The sequence below is a fragment of the Cyphellophora attinorum genome (assembly GCF_001299255.1).
Source record: "Cyphellophora attinorum strain CBS 131958 chromosome Unknown Contig20, whole genome shotgun sequence".
In the NCBI taxonomy this organism is placed as follows: domain Eukaryota; kingdom Fungi; phylum Ascomycota; class Eurotiomycetes; order Chaetothyriales; family Cyphellophoraceae; genus Cyphellophora; species Cyphellophora attinorum.
The window spans coordinates 169804-191529 of record NW_017253248.1 but is presented as its reverse complement, the minus strand read 5'-3'; the positions used below and the strand labels follow the sequence as shown (position 1 = coordinate 191529).

Here is a 21726-nt window from a genome sequence, read left to right as displayed (position 1 = left end):
GCACTTGGACAGGTAGTTGAATAGATGCTTCCTGGGCGTTTCGTTCGACCGGTTGACTGGTTCATACGAGGCGTTCGAATTAAGGCGCTTCACCGACGTCTGCGAGCGACCATCACCATTGAAGGCTCATTCTTGATTAACAAGGCAAGACAAGACAAAAGGTCGAAGATGGAGGCTCGTGGTTGACCGTTCATGGCTCGACAGCGAGAACAGAAGGCCCGAAAGACTCAAGGATAGGACTGGCGTCCGCCATGGACGTGTATCAAAAACGGAACACCAGAGTTACTGGTACACAGCCCTACCCTGAACCTCCCGCAGCACACTTCTGCCTTTCCTACGTCTCACACTCCTCAACCCTCATCATCAATCCCCTCTGCACCCACAACCCAAAATTATCCTCAACCTCCAACGGCCGCATCGGATCCAACAAGCTCCACTCAAACCGCCTAAACAACTCAAACACCGTCTTCGCGAGCTCAATCCGTGCTATCCTCTCACCCAAACACTTGAACCGCCCGTACAGAAACACCATCTCGTGCTCCTTCTCCATTGCGACCAACTGCTCTGGCGTGGAATCAAGCCAGCGTTCCGGGCGGTAGACGGCGCAGTCTGCGCCGTAGATGGGATTGTGGCGGTAAAGTGACCATGCGGAGATCCCGATCTCTGTGCCGGCGGGGAGATGCATATTGTTGTAGGTATCGCCGTCCGGACCGACAGTTTTGGGGCTGAGGCCCGTGTTGACGGGGTAGTAGCGGAGCGTCTCTTTGATGCAGGCGTTGAGGTAGGGGAGTTGTTGGGAGGCGGAGTAGCTGATGACCTGATCCGACGGGACGGCTGCAGCGCGGACTTCAGCCGTGAGTTTGCGGTAGATCTGGGGGTTTGAGGTGACGTAGATCATGGTGGAGCGCAGGATGGTGCCGGAGGTGTCGCTGCCGGCGAGTATTTGGAGGAGGGCGTTGTCGCAGATTTCGCCGAGTGTGAGGTTGTGGTCGATGAAGGATTGGGTCATGTCATTCGGCGGTTTGTCGTCGGTCTTGGCGCCGGCGCAGCGCTGAGTGATGATGGAGTGGATTACGGCTTTAACTTTTCCCATGCCGATACGGTCTCGCATTGAGGGGAGGATGAGCCGCTGGATTGCAGGCATGCGCATTAATCGAGATAGTGCTGGGACTGCAGACATGAAGTTCATGGCGGGCATGTTGGCTTCCATCGTCGCTATGTATGCATATTTGTCCTCGTCGTCGGCGATCCAGCCGAATGGCTTACCTAAGGAGAGTGCGGTGATGATGTCGAGGGTTAGATACTGTAGCAGTTGCCCCATGTCGACTGGCTTTAATGTGCCGCCCCTGGAGGTGTACTTGACCTTCAGCAGATCAACGAGGCTCATGATGACGTTGTTGATGTCTGGCTCAAGATGAGGGTTCTCTTTGCCGGTGTAGCCCATTGTTAGCTTCTGCCGCAAATCCGCATGTTTCCTCGCGTCAGTCTCGGAGAAGACGTTCTCGCGATCGGCGTCGAATCGGAAAGCTTTGTTCCAGTCGCTTCGTGTATATGGTGAGCGGACGGCGGTCATCTTGCGGACGAAGGCCGTGTCGCTTGTGACGAGGATGTTTGGAGCGATGCGCACGAGGGGTCCTGTGGCAGGTCAGCCATGGCCTGGCGCCATAGTCAGTAGATCTACCATATTGCTTGAGCGCATCGTGGAGGTAGAGATGGCCTTTTCTACTGAGTGCCGCAGTGATCCACCACAAGCTGGACCATGCTGCTAGACGTGGCCCAGGGATGTGTCGCAATCGTCGGTAGGAGGCTATAAAGGCGTATACCTGGTAGGTCAGCCATATCACGAGTATTGCAGATATGATGGTCGTGGCGCTGGCTGCGTAGCCATTAGTGCTGCTCTGTTTCATGGTAAGCGCAAAAAGTCAAACCCATGGACTACTCTCGCAACGTCGACCGAGGATTGCAGGGGATTCAAGAGCTCATGGGAGTTCTGCCTGTGCGGAAATGACTTGCAATGCCCGGCGGCAAAGTAGTTCAGCATCATGCAGTAGCTTGCTGCTCGGCTAGAGGTCGGACCAGTACGGTCGTAGCATTTGTTCATCCATCGCAACGAGCTGATCATAGAGTGCGCCCAAGGAATCGCTATGAGCATTGCGATAGCTGTTGAGGGACTCGTCTGAGGCTACACGCGAAGACGTTCGGACTGGAGGCTGCCGATGCAGTAATCGACGGTCAAACCTTGGGCAAGGATCTTGGCGATTACGGAGGTGGTCTAGGAGCACAAGTCAGCCGGTCTCGCGTCAGACAGATTCTTGTCACCCGGTTTGTTGTTGTTCGGTCTTGTCATCCGGACTCGGTTCAGTTCAAGGTCATCCGGTCTTACCAAATCCTCTGTAGTCCCCACCCCATGTAGACTGTTATACGAGCAGGCAGTCACTCAGTAGGCGCTCCTCATTAGCATAACGGAAGGAGAAACTGCTAATGTAGTTTCCAGAAGACTGTGGACCGCCATTCACTGATCTATCGTACAGTTGAGGAAACAGCGGTGGATCCGTATTTGGTGTATATAAATGCTTGGGTCGTTGTTCGCCTCTTCGTGCGACTCGGTGCATTTTAGCATTCATTGGGGTCTATCTCAACGTCAATGACCCAAAAGAGATCTAGACCTCACACGGGAGAGCACAACCTCGATACATAGAAAGTCGAAGTCCTCAGTCTTGTTGATAACAACTGCCCGCTAGCAAATCAGCCAACTGCCTAGTAGTTTCTTCCGCAGGTATTATTCTGCGTTGTGTGACATCATTCAGGTGGAAATCACTATTGCTGTGTACATAGTCTACATCTACATGGTCCGACGTGTCTGCGCTAACCCTGAGTGTGTGTGTGCGTGGTGACCGCAGGATGCAAAGGTTGAGCAAGGTCCTGCAGAGGTCTCACCCTCTCGACCGCCGGTGCCACACCTCAGTCTTGCACGTTCCGCCATCTCGGAATGTAAAGTCTGGCGACTGCGGGACTGCAACAGGTCCAGCATCACTGCTCGCCACGCTTTGCGCGTCGTGGGCACGGGAAGGCGACCAGGGTTGCACGGTCACTTCCGTGTCCTTCCTGATCGTTCCCATCACAGCGGACTCAACATCGTCCGGAAATGCCGTTGCTTCAGATGCCATGCTATGCGTTGTACCATTCAAGCGTTCCTCCTGGCTATCTCCATCCGAGTCTGTTTCGAGGTCAAGCTCATCTCGGCCGTGGATACGACGTGTGGATTCTGCCGTGTCTGACTTGTTCTGCCCTTCAGAGTGAAGTGTGGTGAGCTTCACTATGCCGGAACGAGAGCGCAGTGTCCTCGAAGGGTGGTCGCTAGTGGGTCCGTCATAGCTGCTATGCTTGATGAACGGCACGTACCTGAGCAAGGGCCGTAACTGTGCAACGGAACCAGCACAAATGCCAATGGCGACTTCGCCGACTGTCCAGCAAGAAAGTGGCGCGGCGGTCTTGAGAATTCGGTCTGGCTCGCTGTAGCGCAGCAGGTAGGGTATGCGCACAATCGTTGATACGGACGCGAGAGCGCCTAGAGCCAGTATAGCGACAATGTAGACTTTGACACGCCTCTTAATCTGGACGTCCCAAAGCATTATCCCTGGTAGCACTGCCAAAACGAAGTCGGTGGCAATGCACGTTGCGCTCAGGAAGAGTCCGATGGCGATGCTGACGTCGGCGTTGCACTTTCCTTCGACTTCGCCCCAGAACGCTCGAAGCGGTTTGCAGGCGTTTAGGACGCCAATGATGGTCACTATGCCTGCGATGATGCTCAAGGTCATGATGGCGTACAGAACATAGCAGAAACGCTTCTTCCTGTCGGCTAGACGCAAAAGCGTGAAGCAGATGGAGCACTTGACGGGTACTGTGCTGGTCGTATCTATCCTCCTTGTCAGCAGGTGACACAGGCGAGGTTTCCTATCATCGGACGGTGACATGTCCCTGTAGCAATGGCCGTCGTGGTGGCGTCCGCCCAGGATCGCGGTTCTGTCGATGACAACGCCCTTCCGATGGCAGGTAGGTTTCATGGGAGACTCACAGATGATTTGACTTAAGAAATAGTATTTGATCCCAGCCATAGTGGTAGCGGCGGACAGTTCAGAGAGAAGGTAGCCACCGCCGTTGTAACACATTCCGATGAGCGTGGCGCTAAAAGTGCTGAACAGAATCTGTCCACATGAGCAAGCAGGAACCATTCGTGACGCGAACGACGCACCAGTCCAGCAAGCATGAGTCCATCATCCCATCCTAAAGCGTGGATGGCTCTTCGGACCGCCAGCCTGGCGGTCACGATGACCCAACTAAGGGCCACGCAGGCGATGCACAGGCCAAACAGTAGTTGGCCTGACCCTCGAAGAGGCATTGTGTTCGCCATGATGGCCTATTGTAGCTTCGCAGGCTGCGGCGTGAAGTGCATTGAAGAGGCATATGGACAATTTTGTAGGGTGGAGCGAGGGTTTCAAGATATACCTAGAAGCATGTACTGTACCTGCTTTTGGGGTAAGGGTATTGCCAGGCTGGGGAAGCCGCAATCATTGACAGCTCGTATTCAAGCATGTTCAAGTCCCCTGAGGATCAATGTGTGATCCTGCCTAGGTGCAATTGGCATTCAGGATCCATGGTAGTGGCGTTGACGCATCGCTTTGACAGCGGCTAGAGGTTCGCGAGTGAGTCGTCAACGATGTGTCCCAGCGGAGTGGTCCCACGAGCAAAGTCGAAGATCGTCAGCCAGAAGGTCGAAAGCGAGGAAGATGGTGTCTTGTTCAGGGGAGGCTGCACTCGAGCCACGGCCCACGGGGAGAGCGGAGCTGCAATATATGACCTGCATCCGAATCCGAATGACGCGGTGGACGGACACAGCGGATTGTGGACGCGCTTTGTCCCGGAAGCTGTGGAAGACAAGCTAGAAGATGGTCGGCGGCATTGCTAGCTGACTGGGCGCGACAAGTGCCTCGTGCTCATGGATGCATTCATGTTGTGACTGGAGGAACCAGCTCGGTGGATCTACCACAGTCGCTTGGGCGGCATTCTCTCGGCAGCCACTGTGTTGATCCCCAGGTCACGGTCGATAGTCACGATGCAAAGGACTGAGCGCGGTCCAAGAGCTTGAAGCTATGACGAAACAGAAGCGTGAGTGCTAAGCATCGCAATAGTTCCAACGCAACATGTTAAAGACGTGATGCAGAGAAGGGAGGTTGATGGAAGGATACTACTAGTAGGGGACTTCAATTTGAGAATTGGTGGGCCATCGACGAAGCTTGGCACATCCACTTTTTGGCGAGAGCGATCGTCCAGGAGATCACTTTCCGCCCCCTTCAACTTCTTGATTGTTTGTTGGACCTGATTGTTTGTTGGACCAAGCGGTGAGAAGCGATGTGTTCGTGCACACGCTAGCATATGCCTCTGATCACTTGAAGCGAATCGATCAATGACAGCACAAGATGCTTGAATCACGTGGCTGATAAGCTTGACGACTTCAACAAGTACAGGTGACACAACGGCGACGGTTCCTGCGATCCTCTAGCTGAACCTTCAGCGGACGACGCAGTCGTTCAAGTCAGCCCACAGCAGCCGACTCTTGCAGAATTCACGATGGTCTTCCGGATGCCTCCAGTCTGCCTCAACTCGCACGACGTCTAACATTTCAGATCTTCGGACTCTGCCCGACCTTCTGACCCATGGTACCTGTCACATACCGTTCCTCTGTATCCATAACACTGAACTGTGGCACCCAACCAGCCTTTTCTCGACAAAACTGCTCTTTACTCGGCTTCCACTTTGCCCACGAATCTCCATCGAGACCAGTCTCCTTAGCGATGGTCCCAATGCCAGAATGTGCTGAAGCCAACAATCCTGCGGGAATGCTGATGATGTCCTCGCGGAGTGGTGTCAAGGCGTGTAGCTTCGAGCCGCACGTCGAGCAGAAGGCACGACCCAACGGCTTGCCCGAGAGCGTGGTGGGATCATGGTAGGTCTTGACGAATTCTGCACCGCTGTGTAGCGTGTATTGCTAGATCAGGGCAATTGTGAGCACGAGCGCTTGCATGATCTGGGCATGTTCCGGACCTCAGGACCAACAGACTTGATACCAAGATCGCTGTGAGCAGAGACGACATTCAAACACTGCTTACCGATTTCAGGAAAATGCTGGCGCAGTGCAAAAGGGACCCGCCGTGACGTCTGATGGGCACACTTCAGGTCAGCATCTGTACCAAGGGAGGCGCGTCCGATTATCCCTCTGCTTGCGCCACACGAGGCCTGAAACTTGCTCTCCAAAACCAACACTACTTACTTGCAGTTCTCACAGTGGCAGATGACATTGTATATCGGGTCGCCGACTACGGTGAAAGAGACTGTTCCACATAAACACCGGCCCTGATCTACGGCCTCGTTGCCTGTCATCATACGAGTTCTTTTCGGCTAAGCACGCTTTGCGGCGGCTGAATATATCCGGCGATTTGTTTCGTGATTATAGATGGCTCTGGCAGTCCTCTACAGCTAGTGGAGCTGGGTGCGAGGGTAATGATTGCGAACGTACAGGTTTTCTTGACCGGGACCAAATACTATACCTCGTCTTGCTCATTGTATAGCCTGAGCGGAGAAAGGGCCGAGGCCCGAAACCCCGCAACAGCCGCTTTGGGCTTAAACGCCACATCAGCGTCGTCTTCATACATCACATCTTAACACTATAGGCCCCTCATACATGTCTGACAATGTACAAAGTCCGGAGTTCACGGCTGCGCCGCGAAATAACCATCACGCGGCCCAGGATCTCCCTCACTGAAGTCCTGATCGTCTTGTTCTACCAGCCCCAAGATGCCTCGCAAGTCTCATCCCCAGGCTGCTGACCTGACCCCGGCCTGAAGGACGCCACTGCTCTGCGGCGACGCAGATTGCGTTTCGGATATGATGACTCACGGCTCGATGATGCGTACACGACTCCAGGTAAGACGGACGTCTTCCGTATCGCACATCACCTCGTTCTTGTGGTCGCCGATCATCGGAGTCTGGAGACTATCTCGTTCCGCAAGCAGGTTATACGGGCTAGCGAGGCTGTGAGACGTGCTTGTTCGCGGATTTACGTGTCTTTCGCGGGTCATGATGACCAGAAGTTGGTGAGATCAATGCATCAAGTATAGAACTGTCTGTGAGGACAGTGGCCTAACGCCAGGGTATTCTCGTCATTAACGCTATGTCGCAAGTACTCCAAGACCCGAAAACAGAAAGATTCGACCCAATCAACTTCATTACTTCACCTCGCTCCGTGATTCCCTCTCCACTTACGCAGCAGCACTAATCAGCTCGTACTGCGCCTTGCTGATGCTTCCGCGCTGCTTCTGCCCTGTAGCAACAGATGCCTTCCTAGCCTTCGCCTCCGCCTCAGCCGCCTGTCGCTCAGCCTTGGAGACGAACATGGGCGACCAGACGCCGTCGACGAGCACGGGCTGCTCGATGGGCTTGAGTTGGTAGATCACTTTTTGGAGGAAGGATTTGCGGCGTTCTGGTTGTTGGGGGAGTTGTTGCTGTTCTGTGGAGGTAGCGGATTTCTCGCTGGAGCGGCGGGAGGATGTTGACATGGAGGCGTTGCGGGAGGAGGGGGTTGAGGGGGAGGAGAGGTTGTAGTAGCCGGCGTAGAGCATTTTGGTGGTGGTGATTGAGGTAGTGTTGGGTTGTGGTTGTTGGTGACGATGTGGTATTAGGGGTGAGTGTGTTGGTTGAGTGGGTAGTCGTTTGGTTGTGGTGAGTTGTGGTGGGTTGGCTTGTTATATATGATGAGGATGGCTGTCTTTGATATCTGTGCTTTGTTGCTGAGTGAGAAATGATGCGTTTCGAGGCATCCAGGCAAGCAGGTTATATACTTTTTCCGTACCTCAAGGATTACTATGAGGCCGACGGTCACTTGCCTTTCAAAAACATCAGATCCTTAATTGTCTCATACGCGCCTTGCAACGACCATATGACGCGATCTCCATTATTGGACATCCATGAATCAGAAAACATGTCAATAGTCGTTTGGAGCTGGCCTACTAAACACGAGCATGTACTGTTCGCTTGGCATACGCCCTGCACCGCTCTCCACCCGCCGGGGAATAGCGAGCGATGACAAACCGAAACAAGCCACGTTTTTCTTGCACATCGGGCTCCGCGCACGCCATGTGGTCCGCCTGGGGGTGTCATAGAGGTTTTCCTTACCAATTGAAGCGAGCCTCGTCGTTCAGCATGTGGTATCGCGACTGCAGTTACTGTTAGGGTATTTGTCGTTGTCATTAGAGCGATGTCCACGTCCATACTTGCCGTACACGTGTTGTGCTTGAAGACTTTTCTGCAATAAGGCGACTGGAGCTTCAGGAATTTTTATTGGTTTATGCCGTTAACTGCAAGGCACCTTGGGGCGTGTTTTGGACGTTGACATAACAGAAACTCCCTTGGAGTCGAAGTTGTGGAATTGCTGTTGAGGTTTCCCGGCTGGAAAAGCTGGTCTGACCTGCAAAATTTTCCTAGACAAGAGTGTTAGGCTGTGAGGACCACGAAGGGCGCGTTCGTGGATGGCAAGCACGAAATTGGATCGAGTTGCGGGTGATGAAGAGAGGGGATGATGTCAGATTGGGAGGAGAAAGATTTTCGCGCTGGAGGTGCCAGCGAAGGAGGAACTCGTGTGCCTGAAAATAGGGCGTGGCCTCGCTGAATAATTATGGTCACGTGGACGAGAGTTTCGCAGTATAATCTACGCCCTTCCAGTAGCCGCTTCGTGTTCCAAGTTCTGCTTTGAGACAGTCTATGAAGACTATGACACCCGAGCATATTTCTCGTGTACGTGAAGCGTGGCGAATACGGCAGAACTGCCATTGTGAGGACGTTGATTCCAAAGCTTCGTGACTGGTGGCCGCAGCTAATGTGACTGCTGGTATGGCATTCAAGATTACTAAATGCGAACGAGCATGTTACGCACGGAGCGAATGAATTGAGACACGTATTCGGCGACCTAAGATCAGTGGCCTGAAGCAATTGAATTACTGAACTATATGGTACACAACGGACCTACCTTCGAGGCAGGGAGGTCATCCCAAGGGCGTATATGCCAGCCGAGGACTCAACAGTCCCAGGAACATGGCTCTGGACACGAAGCCAGGAGGTAATCAACCGCTCACGACGAGCATGGCTCCATCGTGGGGTGCATACGCGATGTCCTCTTCGAGAAGACCGAAAGGCGACCACCGGGGACCCGTCCAACTTCACCGACTCTGTGATACTGACCAATTGGCGCAATTTTCTCGGTCGAATGCGAGGCAGTACAGCTGTGTTCTGGACGGCTTCTGCAACCCAGCGCTTTTGACGGAGGCTGTAGTGTGGTATTCTGTCCATCTTACCCGTATGATGCGCGCCGCGATGAAAGAGGAATATTTCTGAATAGGAAGCGAGCAACCAACCTCTGGCTTACTTTAATACAGATCTCGAATTTTGCCGTTGTAGGCACTCAATAACGACGGCGTTGTCTCGGATCATCGTAGTCGTTATCGTGGTGTCGCTTTCTGGAGCTTCCGCCGTAGTCGTCATCGCGTCTTCGGTCTCGATCGCGGTCGTCGTAGCCTCGATCTCTGCTGGCGACGGGCTCTCTGTTGCTGCCAGTTATGCCGCGGTCCCTACCATACCCACCACCTCCACCACTGCTGCCGCCAGCACCAGCTGAGCCACCGCCTCCGTAGCCATTGCGTCGATCATCGTAGCCGGAGCTGCCGCCGCCGCCATACCCACCAGAACGACCACCTGGACCACTGGGAGCATTGGCGGGTGGAGGACCTTGATTGAAGCCACCTTGTCGCCCACCAAAGCCGCCACGATCTTGATAGCCAATTCCGCCTCTGCCTCTGCCACCAAAGCCACCACGATCATTACCTTGGAAACCTCCTCGGAAGCCGCCACCACCGCGACCACCACCAAAGCCGCCACGGAAGCCACCAGGACCGCCGAAGTTTCCCGGTCCACCGAATTGCGGCCTAGGAGGAGGAGCTCGAGTATATCCACGACCTCCTAGGCCACCTCCGAAGCGACGTGGACGCCAGCCTGGTACCATCCGGCCACGCTCTACATCGACAACTACTTTACGGTCTTTGATACGTAGACCATCTGTGTCCTTGTATGCAGCTGTTGATTTGCGGTTAGTTCGGAAAGATCTTACCATTGAGTTCTCATGGGTGGGGATCATTACCTTTCATATCTCGTTCGCGTTCATACACAATGAAAGCATAGCCTCTGTGCGCCTTTTTCGGCTTTGATGTAGCATCGTCTTTGACGATACGTATTCTCTCAATTGGTCCGAATCTGCCGAACTCGCGTTCGAGGTCTTGCTCTTTAACATCGTAGCTCAACCTGCTCACGAACAGTGTTTTCAGAGCATCTCCTTTGACCTTGGGATCTTGCGCTGGCTTGAAGCCATCGAAATCATCCTTTGACATATCTTCGATGCGTTGCTTCTTCTCTGCTCGGACGCGGTCGCGTTTCTGTAGCCATGATTCTGTAGGTTGATATTCGTACTCTTCCGCGTAATTCTCGACTTCGCCGAGGAAGGCAGCAAGACCTGTGATCGTAGATGGTTTTGACGCCTTCTCTTCCGGGGCATTATCGAGGGGAGCGTAGTATTTGACTGGTGGTCGTGGTTGGAAGAGCTGAAGTAGGTCAGGGGGCAGTTTGTCTGTCATCGTGACGCTGATTTAATCGAAAGATTTGCCGAACACAGTCGCATACGCGACAACGCGAACCACGCTTTTGGAATGAATCAAGAAGGAAAGAATGCGGTCAGTGATGAAGGAGGTTGATGCAGACGGACAACGTGAAGCTCCTGCTGCGAACTTGAAAAAGGCAACGACCGCGTCTTGGCTTGGCAAAGCCCGCCTGAGCACGTGAACAGATAGCCAACACTTCCAACATCCAAGTCAGGTCAAGCTGAGGGCGATTCATGCTCTGTATACATCGTGAGACGCTACAACAATGTACTACTGTCTAGCCCCCCTGAATGGCCGCAGAATTGCCACGCTCGAAGGGCATCACTTCCAACCATAGCACATAGAATCTTTAGACACGATCCGTGGCGCCCATCTCGCGTAATGGGCGCTTTTGCGGATTCTGATCAGTTGGCATGACGGCCTGCTGCACATCTGAACGAAGAGTGTCTCCAAGCTTGGAATGGATCAACACGTACAATGAAGTAGATATAGATGCTCTCGAAGTTCGTAGGATGGTTGATGAAAGCTGGCCGTTGCGGGAGGAGCGTGTTCTAGGCACCTTCCTTAACTAAGACAAGGCCCGGGAGCAGCCACGACTCTATTCTTTCCCACTCGCTAATTCCAGCTGTTCCACCTGCGGGTCGTCAGTTGGGCAGTTACTCGCGTTGCGTTTCCAACCACATGCTCACCTCGTCACCGTGACTCTGACTTCATTCTACCCGTTCCACAGGCTAGCAGCACCCGATTTAATTCAAGGACTTGATACAAACGCAGCTCGGTATCATTGCAATCGTATTACACGTCGCGCTCTAGCATCAGTCATCTGCAACCCACAAGATCAGCACAGACAGGCACAACACAATTACCCAGCTGACTGCGGACCAAGTGATTGGGTCCTATATCGCACACATAGACCCTTCGGGGCCACACCATCTCCTTCGAGATGGGCAATACTCTTTCATCCTGCTGCAAAGGTCGGTCACTATCTTTTCCGTCTCTGCGACGTAGTTGCTGATATTCGCGCAGGGCGACCGAAAGATAGCCTCTACGAGCCTGCCCTCGCCGACAGCGAACGCGAGGCCGTTGCCGACCTCCTACAGTACCTCGAAAATGTAGGCCTTCTACTTGACGATCGAGGCGTGGTGACTGACCCCTCCGTAGCGCGGCGAGACAGACTTCTTCTCTGGCGAGCCTCTTCGGGCGCTGAGCACACTCGTCTACTCCGACAATGTCGATCTACAAAGAAGCGCCAGCCTGACATTCGCCGAGATCACAGAGAGAGGTCAGATCAGCTCGACCACCGAAGCCCTTCAGCTAACATATGGAAGATGTTCGGGAAGTCGATCGCGATACACTCGAGCCGATATGTTTCCTTCTTCAGAATTCTGATATCGAGGTGCAAAGAGCTGCCAGTGCGGCTCTAGGCAACCTTGCTGTCAACAGTAAGATGCCGATGCTATACGATGACCACTACTGACGCATCAAAGCTGAGAACAAGGTTGCTATCGTCGCGCTCGGCGGTCTGGCACCGCTTATTCGACAAATGATGTCACCAAATGTCGAGGTCCAGTGCAATGCCGTTGGGTGCATCACGAATCTACCACTCACGAAGACAACAAAGCCAAGATCGCCAGGTCCGGTGCTCTTGGGCCGTTGACCAGGCTAGCCAAGTCGAAGGATATGCGGGTCCAGCGAAACGCAACCGGAGCCTTGCTCAACATGACACACTCTGATGATAACAGACAGCAGTTGGTCAATGCAGGCGCCATCCCTGTCCTCGTTCAACTCCTGGCATCGCCCGACATGGACGTTCAATACTACTGTACTACTGCCCTCAGCAACATTGCAGTGGACGCGTCGAATCGGAAAAAGCTTGCCCAGACCGAATCTAAACTGGTGACGGCCCTCGTACAGCTGATGGACTCTGGTACACCGAAGGTCCAATGTCAGGCTGCGCTGGCTCTGCGCAATCTGGCCTCGGATGAGAAATACCAGCTCGAGATCGTCCGTCAGCGTGGACTGTCACCACTCCTGCACCTGATGCGAAGCTCGTACCTACCACTGATACTGTCAGCGGTCGCTTGCATCAGGAACATTTCGATTCATCCGCTGAACGAGTCGCCCATAATCGATGCTGGATTCTTGAAGCCGCTGGTCGACCTGCTCAGCTCTACCGACAACGAAGAAATTCAGTGTCATGCTATCTCGACCCTTCGAAACCTGGCCGCCAGCTCGGACAAGAACAAGCAGTTGGTTTTGGAAGCTGGAGCTGTCCAAAAATGTACAGAACTGGTTCTCACGGTGCCTCTCAGCGTCCAGTCAGAGATGACGGCATGCATAGCTGTGCTTGCTCTGTGTGACGATCTGAAGCCTGCCCTTCTCAAGATGGGTGTCTTCAACTGCTTGATTCCATTGACCGACTCGGAAAGCATCGAGGTCCAGGGCAACAGCGCAGCAGCGCTCGGAAATCTGTCGTCTAAGGTGGGCGATTACTCGATTTTCGTACGCGATTGGTCTGAACCGAACGGAGGCATTCATGGCTATCTGAAGCGCTTCTTGGCCAGTGGAGACCCAACGTTCCAGCACATTGCGATTTGGGTAAGATGACTGCTCTCTCTGCATGACCTGACTGACTCTGATAGACTCTACTACAACTCATCGAGGCCGATGACGCTAAGCTCTTGAGCCTCGTGGCCAAGTCCGAAGACATTATTCAGATGGTCAAGACAATCGCAGACAAGCATGTCGAATCTGATGACGAGGACGGAGAGGATGGCGAGGGCGAAGTTGTAGCCCTGGCACAACGGTCATTGGAGCTGCTCGGCAAGGGCCCAAAGCAAACGCTCGTCGAGGGTTGAGAACTTCAGTAATGCTTACTCTTATCTTTCACTGTATACCCGAGAAAGTTGGTGGTCCATATACTTGTGGTGGCGGTATGGGCATAGCGAGGCGTTCATGGATGGACTCGTTGATGCCGTCTCAAGACCTTGATGGTCCTCGAAATCATTTGCAAGTATCAGAAGATATCGATCTGGCAGGTATTGGCATACGCACAAAAGAGCACCAGTTGTGTTCATGACTTTTATGCCGTGCTTTGAGTGAGTGTCTGCTGCGAGACCATTATGTACAGTACCACAGCGCGACCGGGCACCGCGGGCAGTGCCTTCCGGGTTTGCGGGTACTTTTGACCGCTAATTGCAGGCGCCCGCGGGCGACTAGTAGGTAGCGTGCCCCACACGCTTCGGACCTATCAAAAACCCAAACCCGACCTCCGATTCTTTCGTCAACCATGACCACTATCCTCATGAAATGTCCGCTTGCGTGATGAGGAGCCGTGAAGGCTCTGCTATCGAAGCAATGCAAGTTGCGAAAGCTTGCCTACATCTATACAATGCCGCATCAGATGTAGACAGCCACTGTTGACGAGCCAATCATGAACGACGCGTGTATGCCTGGGCTTTGACCTCCCGTGCCCATGGCCCAATCCCACGAGCCCGATACGACTAATGTGCATATCTTGCTACGAGATAGCCGCCGAGGCACTACGGGAACCTGGTCACCGGTTTACTATAACTGCCCTTCGCCCACTCAGACGCTCTGGTTGCCACGAGATGGTGTGAAGGCAGTGCGTTTGCTGCCTTTGGGGCACTCGTGCGGCTCTTTCGTCGGGGAGTCATAGCCGTCTCTGCTGTCTGCGACGTGCACTGATCTGCAGACCGTGCTGGCGGTATATGAGCCTGTCAGCCCTGTGTCAGCCCTGGATCTTGCCTGCAACAGCTTGCGATACGCAAACGTTCTCACAGCGTTCTCACTCAACGATGGCGACTCCAGACTATTCGAAGGCGAAGTGGGACTACGGATACATCCCGGACTATCATAGTCTTACGAAAGAAACCTTGGAGCAGCGGTTGAAGGACAAGTTCGGAAACTGGAATTTTTATGTGGAGGTAAGCCAATGCGCTTTCCTTGCCCCGTGAATTGGGCAGCTCGTTAACGTCTCTTAGCAACGACCGGAGGATTGGAAAGTTTGGATCCCGGTGAAATTGACTCGGGTATGTTGACATCAATGAACTTCGCATTCGATCTGACAGATGTCAAAGAGAGAGATTGTCTCGCTGCAGACTGGACGCTAGTTGCCCGCGAACCAAGACAGCGCAATTGGGCTGTGTGCTGGAGCCCAGTGGCCAAACTCTATGGAGATTTGGTCCTTTCCTGACTGTCTTTGGGTCTTTGTTCTCAGGCGTTGAAGCATGGCAATAATTTCGTGGGGGTGACCTTACCCCTCATTCACAAGTTTGGAAGGTGTGTTGAACAACATACCTGCTTTCATGCGGGGCTGAGCTGCCCAGGTGCTTTGGAAAGGCGTTCCCAGGACGTCTAGTACCAGCAGCATAGCCACCATTTCAGCTTCCTTGCTCCGTGCAACATGTCGACCGGCATGAACACAATCCAATTGGGCTCTTCTTGATCCCGTGTGCCGCCTTCAGAGCGGTCAAATTGGCGTCACTCGCTAGGTCTTTCATACCCTGTATTTTCTGACGAAATCACTGACTCGCCACTGGGTCCTGCGGCCAATTGTTATCAGCGACCACACATATTGCAGACAACTAAAGCAACTGCGCCTTGGACATAATGCCCGAGGCCATTATCAGGCCTGTGCACACCTATGCCACCTCCTTGGGCGCAACGAGTTGAGTTATTTATTTCATCGCGAAGGAACATGATGTGTCGATAGATGTGTCGATAGACCCGCAACTCAGGCTTCACACGTCGAGACCAGAACCGCATGGCTCTCAATCGGTTCCTGCATTCCTGTGACCGAGCTAGTCAATATCCTGCCAACCTTCTGGATCCTGGCACGGGCGCGTCTATACTTGACGAATATGTGCGGAGATTCCGCGAGCGTATCAATGATGATTTGCGGCTGTTTCAGCCAGAAGTCTACGCAAACATCGGTGTCCATCACTACCGCGACGAAAATGGCCAACGACACTTTCACGAAGAAGAGGTTACTTCATTGTCGCAACTCAAGCGAGTTCTGTCTGGTGGAACAGCCCAGCCGCCAAAGGACAGCCCATGTACTCTCGTGTTTGTTGGCGCTGAAAGTTCTCGTCACCCACTGAAAATCAGCAAGGATATGATGCTCTGGCTCATGACTTTCTATCAAGTGTTGCCAGCGTTTCTGGATTTTCTTTTTGCCTTCGGAGAGAAAGTGCACGATCTAGACTTCCACTCTGGTGGATTTCGGGACGACACTCGCGTCGGACCAGGCCTCGCTAGGGAACGACTTGAGGCACTGGGTCGCTCTGGTCGGGATACACAGTTGTGCTACAATCTGAAAACCTTCGAAGCGAAGCCAGGCCTCCGATGGCCATGGTCCAGTCGACAAGCAGCAATCTTCCATTCTTTTGATGCAGAACACGGTCAAGCAAGCTGGATTGTCATCAAAGCCAATAATGCTCTCCGCGATCGCCTGAAGGAGCTCTCGATCTCCTCGCTGGCTAAGGACCATGAAACCTACACCAACATCTCCAAACAGTTTGCATTCACCTTAGCATGCCACTTGGTCGTCATCGAATGGTGCGGGGAGAACTGGCGCAAATATCTGTCTGATATCGAGCACCTGATCTTGCCGTTTCGCCGCCGTGCAGTCGTTGACAAGGTGCCTAAATTCGTTCCCGAAGATATTTCGGGTCAACAGGAAGGACAAAACATTGCTATGCTTCCTCAACAGCCGCGCCGAGATACACTCCGTCAGTTTGCGCTCGGCAGTCGGAATTCGACCTCGTTGGCTGCTGCTGCGCAGACCAACGCAATGCCAAGCCCAAATCCACAGCTGACAGGGCCGGTGCCGATCGCCGCAACAGACTTGCCACGTGAGCCTCCGAATCTGCCGCCTGGATATGACGCCAAGGTGTCTAGCGGCACCACTACCGAAGATGATCAAAGGACATCACAGATCCATGATCTCCAAGACGCTCAGGCTCTAGAGAATAAGGTGACCGAAGCGAGGCTGGTGCTCAGCAGCAACATTAGTGTGTTGAACCAAATCACGGCTTACTATCATGACCTTTCCAGCTGTCCAGATCTTCCACGATCTTTACAGTCCATAATTCAACGAGAAGTCGGTCGTTTCGTGAGGCGGGTCTCCGCTGTCCAAGGGGATCTCGAGTTGCATCTAGCACGGATTGAAAACATGTCGAGCCAGATTGGCAAGTACAAAGACTTTCTCTACAGCATTGTCGAGTACCAGGCTGTGCAAGCAAACCTCAACTTCGCACACGAAGCCAAACACTCTGCAAATCGCATGGAAAGGATGACGAAGCAGATGCAGGAGATGACAACGAGAACTCTTGTGGAGACAGTCTCGATGCGCATCATAACTGTTGTTACTGTGTTCTTCCTGCCAGCAACGTTTGTCTCTACTCTGATGTCAACAGACATCGTCCACTATCAGCCCTCCGACTCTAGCATAACATCTGGCAGCTCCTCGGCAGGAGCGGTGAAGCTCTTCGTCTGCCTGTCACTCTGTCTCATGGCAGGCACTTTTGCAGGTGGGTTTGGATTCTGGTGGGCTGCATTAAGCATTCCAACAACATTATGAATCTCGGAAGTTGAGCGACTGGCAGGATTCAATCACTCGGCGAAGCATGGCGTGTATGATAATACTAGATACTTACAGTAAGCATTCATGTATTTCTCAACAATGCGGACCATGCAAGACACAAGTTTTGAAAAGGAGAAATATGCCTAAACAGCGGCACGGGGGGTGCACTGGGCAGTAAAGGTCCCACGTTGTCCAGTAGATTCGGACTTGTACCTCCCTGGGTAGGTATATTCGGCAGGGTTGGCCTGCAGCTCATTGGGCTGCTCGGGCAGGGAGCCTCACTTCAGCCCCATGAAGGAGCATCGATAGCTTAGCGAAGCCTGAGAAGCTTCTTTCTTCTTGCGATCGGGTTCAACATCCTGTGTGATTGTCGCACATCGACACATCTTAATCCTGGCATATTTTTGATGTGAATTTTCCGGCCGTGTAGATGGTAAAAAGCTACCGCCCGCGTCGGGTGTGTTACCACCGTCATACAAGCTCGCGGTTAATGCGCCATCGACCATCGTCCGAAAGGTAAAGCTATTGCAACATGGACACCCCGTTCCGAATGGCTGGGCAGGGCTAATTGGGGTGGCAAATGCTTGTATGCGGGGTGAATGTGGTTCGCAGGGCCTTTCGTAAGGCGCAAGCGACAACGTTGTACAGCAGGCCAGATAAAGAGGGTCCTGCCAGCCCTCGTCGCACCACTTACCGTTGCGCTGTGCTTTATTGACTGCCCCAGATTGTCGTCCACCACCATGGATCTCGGAAATCCATTGGCATAATTCCAGTCGTGACAATGATGTCGCGGCCGCCCTCGTCCCACTCTAGATTCGATACCAATCCCGACATTCAGGAATTTCGCGAGTGGATCGATCGCGACAGCTGCATCGGCGTCAGTTTCAAACGTGATAAGTTCCAAGCTCAGAAATTTCTTCCACCCGATCGCATTCGAGACTGGTTCGACTGGCATGACCCAGCAAAAGCTACCATAATCCTGGGGCTCGTCCGCGCAGCGCTAGGCTCCTCTGCCACGCGATCAGATGCGCTAGATATCGCGAAGCGATGCCCCGAGGTATTCTGTACCCTGATATACATTGGCAAGGCGAAATATATCAAACTATTCCTCCAGAATAGAAAGTTATGGCGACTTCCTCTGGAAGCCAACAGTCGCGCCTCGTTTCCCAGACTGGCCAATGGTGAGGACTTCTTCGATGAATTTTACCAGGAGCAATGGCGCTTCTGTGCAGAGCCTCTGAGTGGTGGCCTCACCACATCGATAATGGAAGACGATCGCATTCTGCCACTTGAAATTGTGACAGAATTGAGCAAGCATGGTGGGTCAAGTGCTGTCGTGCACTTGTGCAAGGTCCTTCCTGAGCTCGACAATTTGGACCGGGATGGGCGCGACCCATCAGTTTCGGAGGATGGTCAAGTACGCTTGTCGTTGCAGCTCTTTTGATCCTGTCTCTAACTTGTCCGCCACAGACTCACCAATACGTGGTCAAGTCCTACCATGACAGCGACCAGGCCCGGAAATATTTCGAGGCCGAGGTGGATGCTTTCCAAAAGCTTAACAACACCGGCGAAAAAATACCAAACCTAATCGGCTGCTACGGAGCTTTCAAACAGAACGGCAGCTATCATGTCATCCTCGAGTACGCCAACGTCGGTACCCTTGAAGATTACTTCAACAAAGTGAACCCGCCAGAGGAAAAGGGCGATGTGTTGAAGCTGTGGACGAATCTCTTTGATGTAAACAACGCCTTGGTGAAGATTCATGATGGCGGTGATAGCAATTCGTCAGCTTCCCAGAAGGGAGAAATATTCCAAGGGTGAGTATATCAGTGCCCGAAGCCTTTTGAAGGCCACCTTACAAGCTGTACTGACCTGTGAAGCTGGCATCAGGACATCAAACCATCGAACATCCTCGTGAAGGGAGATGTTGGCGTGGATCCGTACGGCGTACAGTTCATGCTAGCGGATCTCGGCCTTAGTCATTTCGCCAACACTATCACCGATACTGACACGCATGGGGCAAGATCTTATAGTAATGTTGTCCCACTGTCCTGCTTGCTTTGGCTGACTCTTTAGGGGCTCCGGAATGCAACACAGGTGCAGCTCACGCCTTTTCCCTACGCGTCAAACAGGTGATCGATACTTGGTCACTCGCATGTGTCTACAGTGAGACTATTGCTTGGGTAGTCGGCGGCCAGCATGAGCTAGGCCGGTATAGAGAGAGCAGAAGACGCGCTTCTTCGGACAGCAAGTTTCCAGGATTTCACTTCCACGACAACAAAGGCAACGTCTCTGACGTTGTTGCCGACTTACACCAAGAGCGTTGGCTGAAACGACGGAGACTCGAAGACACTGTCACTGCTTGTATCTGGCAGGAGCTACTACAGCACGTTTTTGTCAAGAGCGAGGCTCGGCTCAATGCTCAGCAGATGGTCACGTTTTCGGAGAACGTCATACGCCGGGCCACGATCGGGCCCCTTCAGCGGGCTGAAACAGCTCCCACGTCTGGCCCCGACGATTCTGATCGGCCAAGGACGCCACCCAACAGTCCTCCAGGATACATGGCGTCCCATTCGCGCCAAACCAGCCACAGGCACCCACCTCTGGAGACCGCCCACAGTAGTCCTCCAGGTTCGTCGGCTCTATATGAGAGCAGTGAAGCGAGACGGTGGACTAAGAGCTCCAGTGGTAAGGAAGACCACAGCCCATCACCAACGACTGGATCTACGGAACCACATCAACATCATGGTTCGCCATCGCAGAGCCAAAATCGCCAGCCTTTGCACTCTAACATCTCTAGAGCTCGCACGTTCGATGAGCACAGACCAGACATTTGGGATGATCCAGGCTCTCCTGTCCCAATTGCGATGAGGTCGCGTGTTGCAACCGACAGCGCCTCACATGCCCAACACAGGGCCGATGTCAATCGGGCATTAGCCCTGGAGAGATTAGAAGCAGCACCGACACAATCGACAAGGCAGAGACCATCCACTCGAGAGTATTCGAGCACCACTGAGCCTCAGAAGATTGCATCGAAACTGCCTGATTTTAGTCCTGATGAGCTGCGAGATTGGGTGAAGGAGGTCAAGGCGGCGAACGAAGGCCTATGGAACAAAATGAAAAGTCGTGTCAGTACTATGCAGATCAAAGCATTGCCTAACGAGAAGAGATTCCTGGAGCAACTGAGCGAGCGAGATCATGTGGGTATTTTGCGCGCTGACGCTTTTCTTATGTGCTAACACACGTCTCAGATTTTCGTTCTTGATGATGGCAACAGCATGCGGGAGCACCGAAAAGCTATGACCCAACTCTCCACTAATCTCATGTTCTTTATCAAGCACAAGAAGCTGGACTTGGATGGGAGTACAGTCTGCTTCATCGCATCATCAAAGCAAATTGAGCATCAACACATCACTGAACTCACCAAATTTGTTCAGCGGAATCTACACTTCGAGGGCAAACCCAACTTCGCCCATCGACTGGAGAAGATCTTGGAGTGGTACCGTACTAAGCTTCGAGGGCAACCAAATGCGAAACCAATCAGTCTCTATGTGTTCACAGACGGGACATGGAGGGGTACCGATGATGCAGATCCCACTAGTCCCGAGGAAGACATCGAACTACAGGATGTGGCTAATGTCATTGACAACACCGTTGAGTTTCTCGAGAGCAGGCGTGCACGTCTGAAGCAAGTCGGCATTCAATTCATCCGGTACGGTGACGACGAGGTTGGCAGGGCCCGGCTGGAGTGGCTCGACGACGAGTTGAAGGGAGCCAAGAATATGAAAAGGGACATATGTGATACGACTGGCGCTAATGGCAATGTCTGGAAAATGCTGGTGGGCAGTATCGACTCAACCGTGGATCCATTAAAGGATGTGACCAACGGCGTGGTCCGATGATGGAACGACGCAATCAAGCGAAGTCGGGGAAGGCCTAAGCCTTCACCACACACTTTGTCAGCGAAGGTTACCAGAACGAAGGGCGACGATTGGCGACATTGTTGATTGCGGCAGGCACATCAGCCTCGATACGATGCACAGAACATCTAAAAATTTACGACCAACATGAACACCCAGAAATAGACTAACGACTTCACACAGCGGACTGAACTGCCAGCACTGCTGCTGGCCGGAAGGAACCAGCGTCCATATCGGCAAGCACGACCGACTCCGAAAATTGTGCAAGGCCAGAAAGGCACAATAGATGAAACCCTTGCGCCACGAAAATAGAATCGTGATTTATTACTAGATACCCCCTAATGTAATTGAATGTTCAGAATTTAAATAAGATCAACTGCGTCTTGTACCTCTTCTGCTAACTCAACCTTAAGATACCAGGCTACCTCTAACCCCACAATAT

General features: G+C 52.9%; 7 protein-coding genes across 7 annotated transcripts; 3 read left to right on the top strand and 4 right to left on the bottom strand.

Moving 5' to 3' along the window:
- Positions 1-334: 334 nt before the first annotated feature.
- Positions 335-1907, bottom strand: AB675_1066 (Pisatin demethylase; the record flags this gene model as incomplete). Its single annotated transcript, XM_018139458.1, has 2 exons — positions 335-1635; positions 1682-1907. 2 exons carry the CDS (start codon positions 1905-1907, stop codon positions 335-337), a joined length of 1527 nt encoding a protein of 508 aa, XP_017998052.1.
- A 1026-nt stretch (positions 1908-2933) lies between these two features.
- On the bottom strand, positions 2934-4411 carry AB675_1065 (uncharacterized protein; the record flags this gene model as incomplete). Its single annotated transcript, XM_018139448.1, has 3 exons — positions 2934-3916; positions 4076-4205; positions 4253-4411. 3 exons carry the CDS (start codon positions 4409-4411, stop codon positions 2934-2936), a joined length of 1272 nt encoding a protein of 423 aa, XP_017998154.1.
- A 1269-nt stretch (positions 4412-5680) lies between these two features.
- Positions 5681-7676, bottom strand: AB675_1064 (uncharacterized protein; the record flags this gene model as incomplete). Its single annotated transcript, XM_018139437.1, has 2 exons — positions 5681-6029; positions 7321-7676. The coding sequence occupies 2 exons, from the start codon at positions 7674-7676 to the stop codon at positions 5681-5683; spliced, it is 705 nt and encodes a 234-aa protein (XP_017998122.1).
- A 1835-nt stretch (positions 7677-9511) lies between these two features.
- On the bottom strand, positions 9512-10733 carry AB675_1063 (U1 small nuclear ribonucleoprotein-like protein; the record flags this gene model as incomplete). Its single annotated transcript, XM_018139426.1, has 2 exons — positions 9512-10179; positions 10244-10733. 2 exons carry the CDS (start codon positions 10731-10733, stop codon positions 9512-9514), a joined length of 1158 nt encoding a protein of 385 aa, XP_017998073.1.
- Positions 10734-11700: 967 nt separating this feature from the next.
- Positions 11701-13615, top strand: AB675_1062 (Vacuolar protein 8; the record flags this gene model as incomplete). Its single annotated transcript, XM_018139416.1, has 7 exons — positions 11701-11731; positions 11784-11869; positions 11919-12039; positions 12086-12199; positions 12245-12391; positions 12424-13355; positions 13400-13615. 7 exons carry the CDS (start codon positions 11701-11703, stop codon positions 13613-13615), a joined length of 1647 nt encoding a protein of 548 aa, XP_017998157.1.
- A 960-nt stretch (positions 13616-14575) lies between these two features.
- On the top strand, positions 14576-17361 carry AB675_1061 (uncharacterized protein; the record flags this gene model as incomplete). The annotated part of the gene is made up of 2 exons (XM_018139406.1): positions 14576-14704; positions 15505-17361. 2 exons carry the CDS (start codon positions 14576-14578, stop codon positions 17359-17361), a joined length of 1986 nt encoding a protein of 661 aa, XP_017998018.1.
- A 787-nt stretch (positions 17362-18148) lies between these two features.
- Positions 18149-21266, top strand: AB675_1060 (uncharacterized protein; the record flags this gene model as incomplete). Its single annotated transcript, XM_018139395.1, has 5 exons — positions 18149-18781; positions 18835-19181; positions 19245-19396; positions 19441-20564; positions 20616-21266. The coding sequence occupies 5 exons, from the start codon at positions 18149-18151 to the stop codon at positions 21264-21266; spliced, it is 2907 nt and encodes a 968-aa protein (XP_017998099.1).
- Positions 21267-21726: the final 460 nt, after the last annotated feature.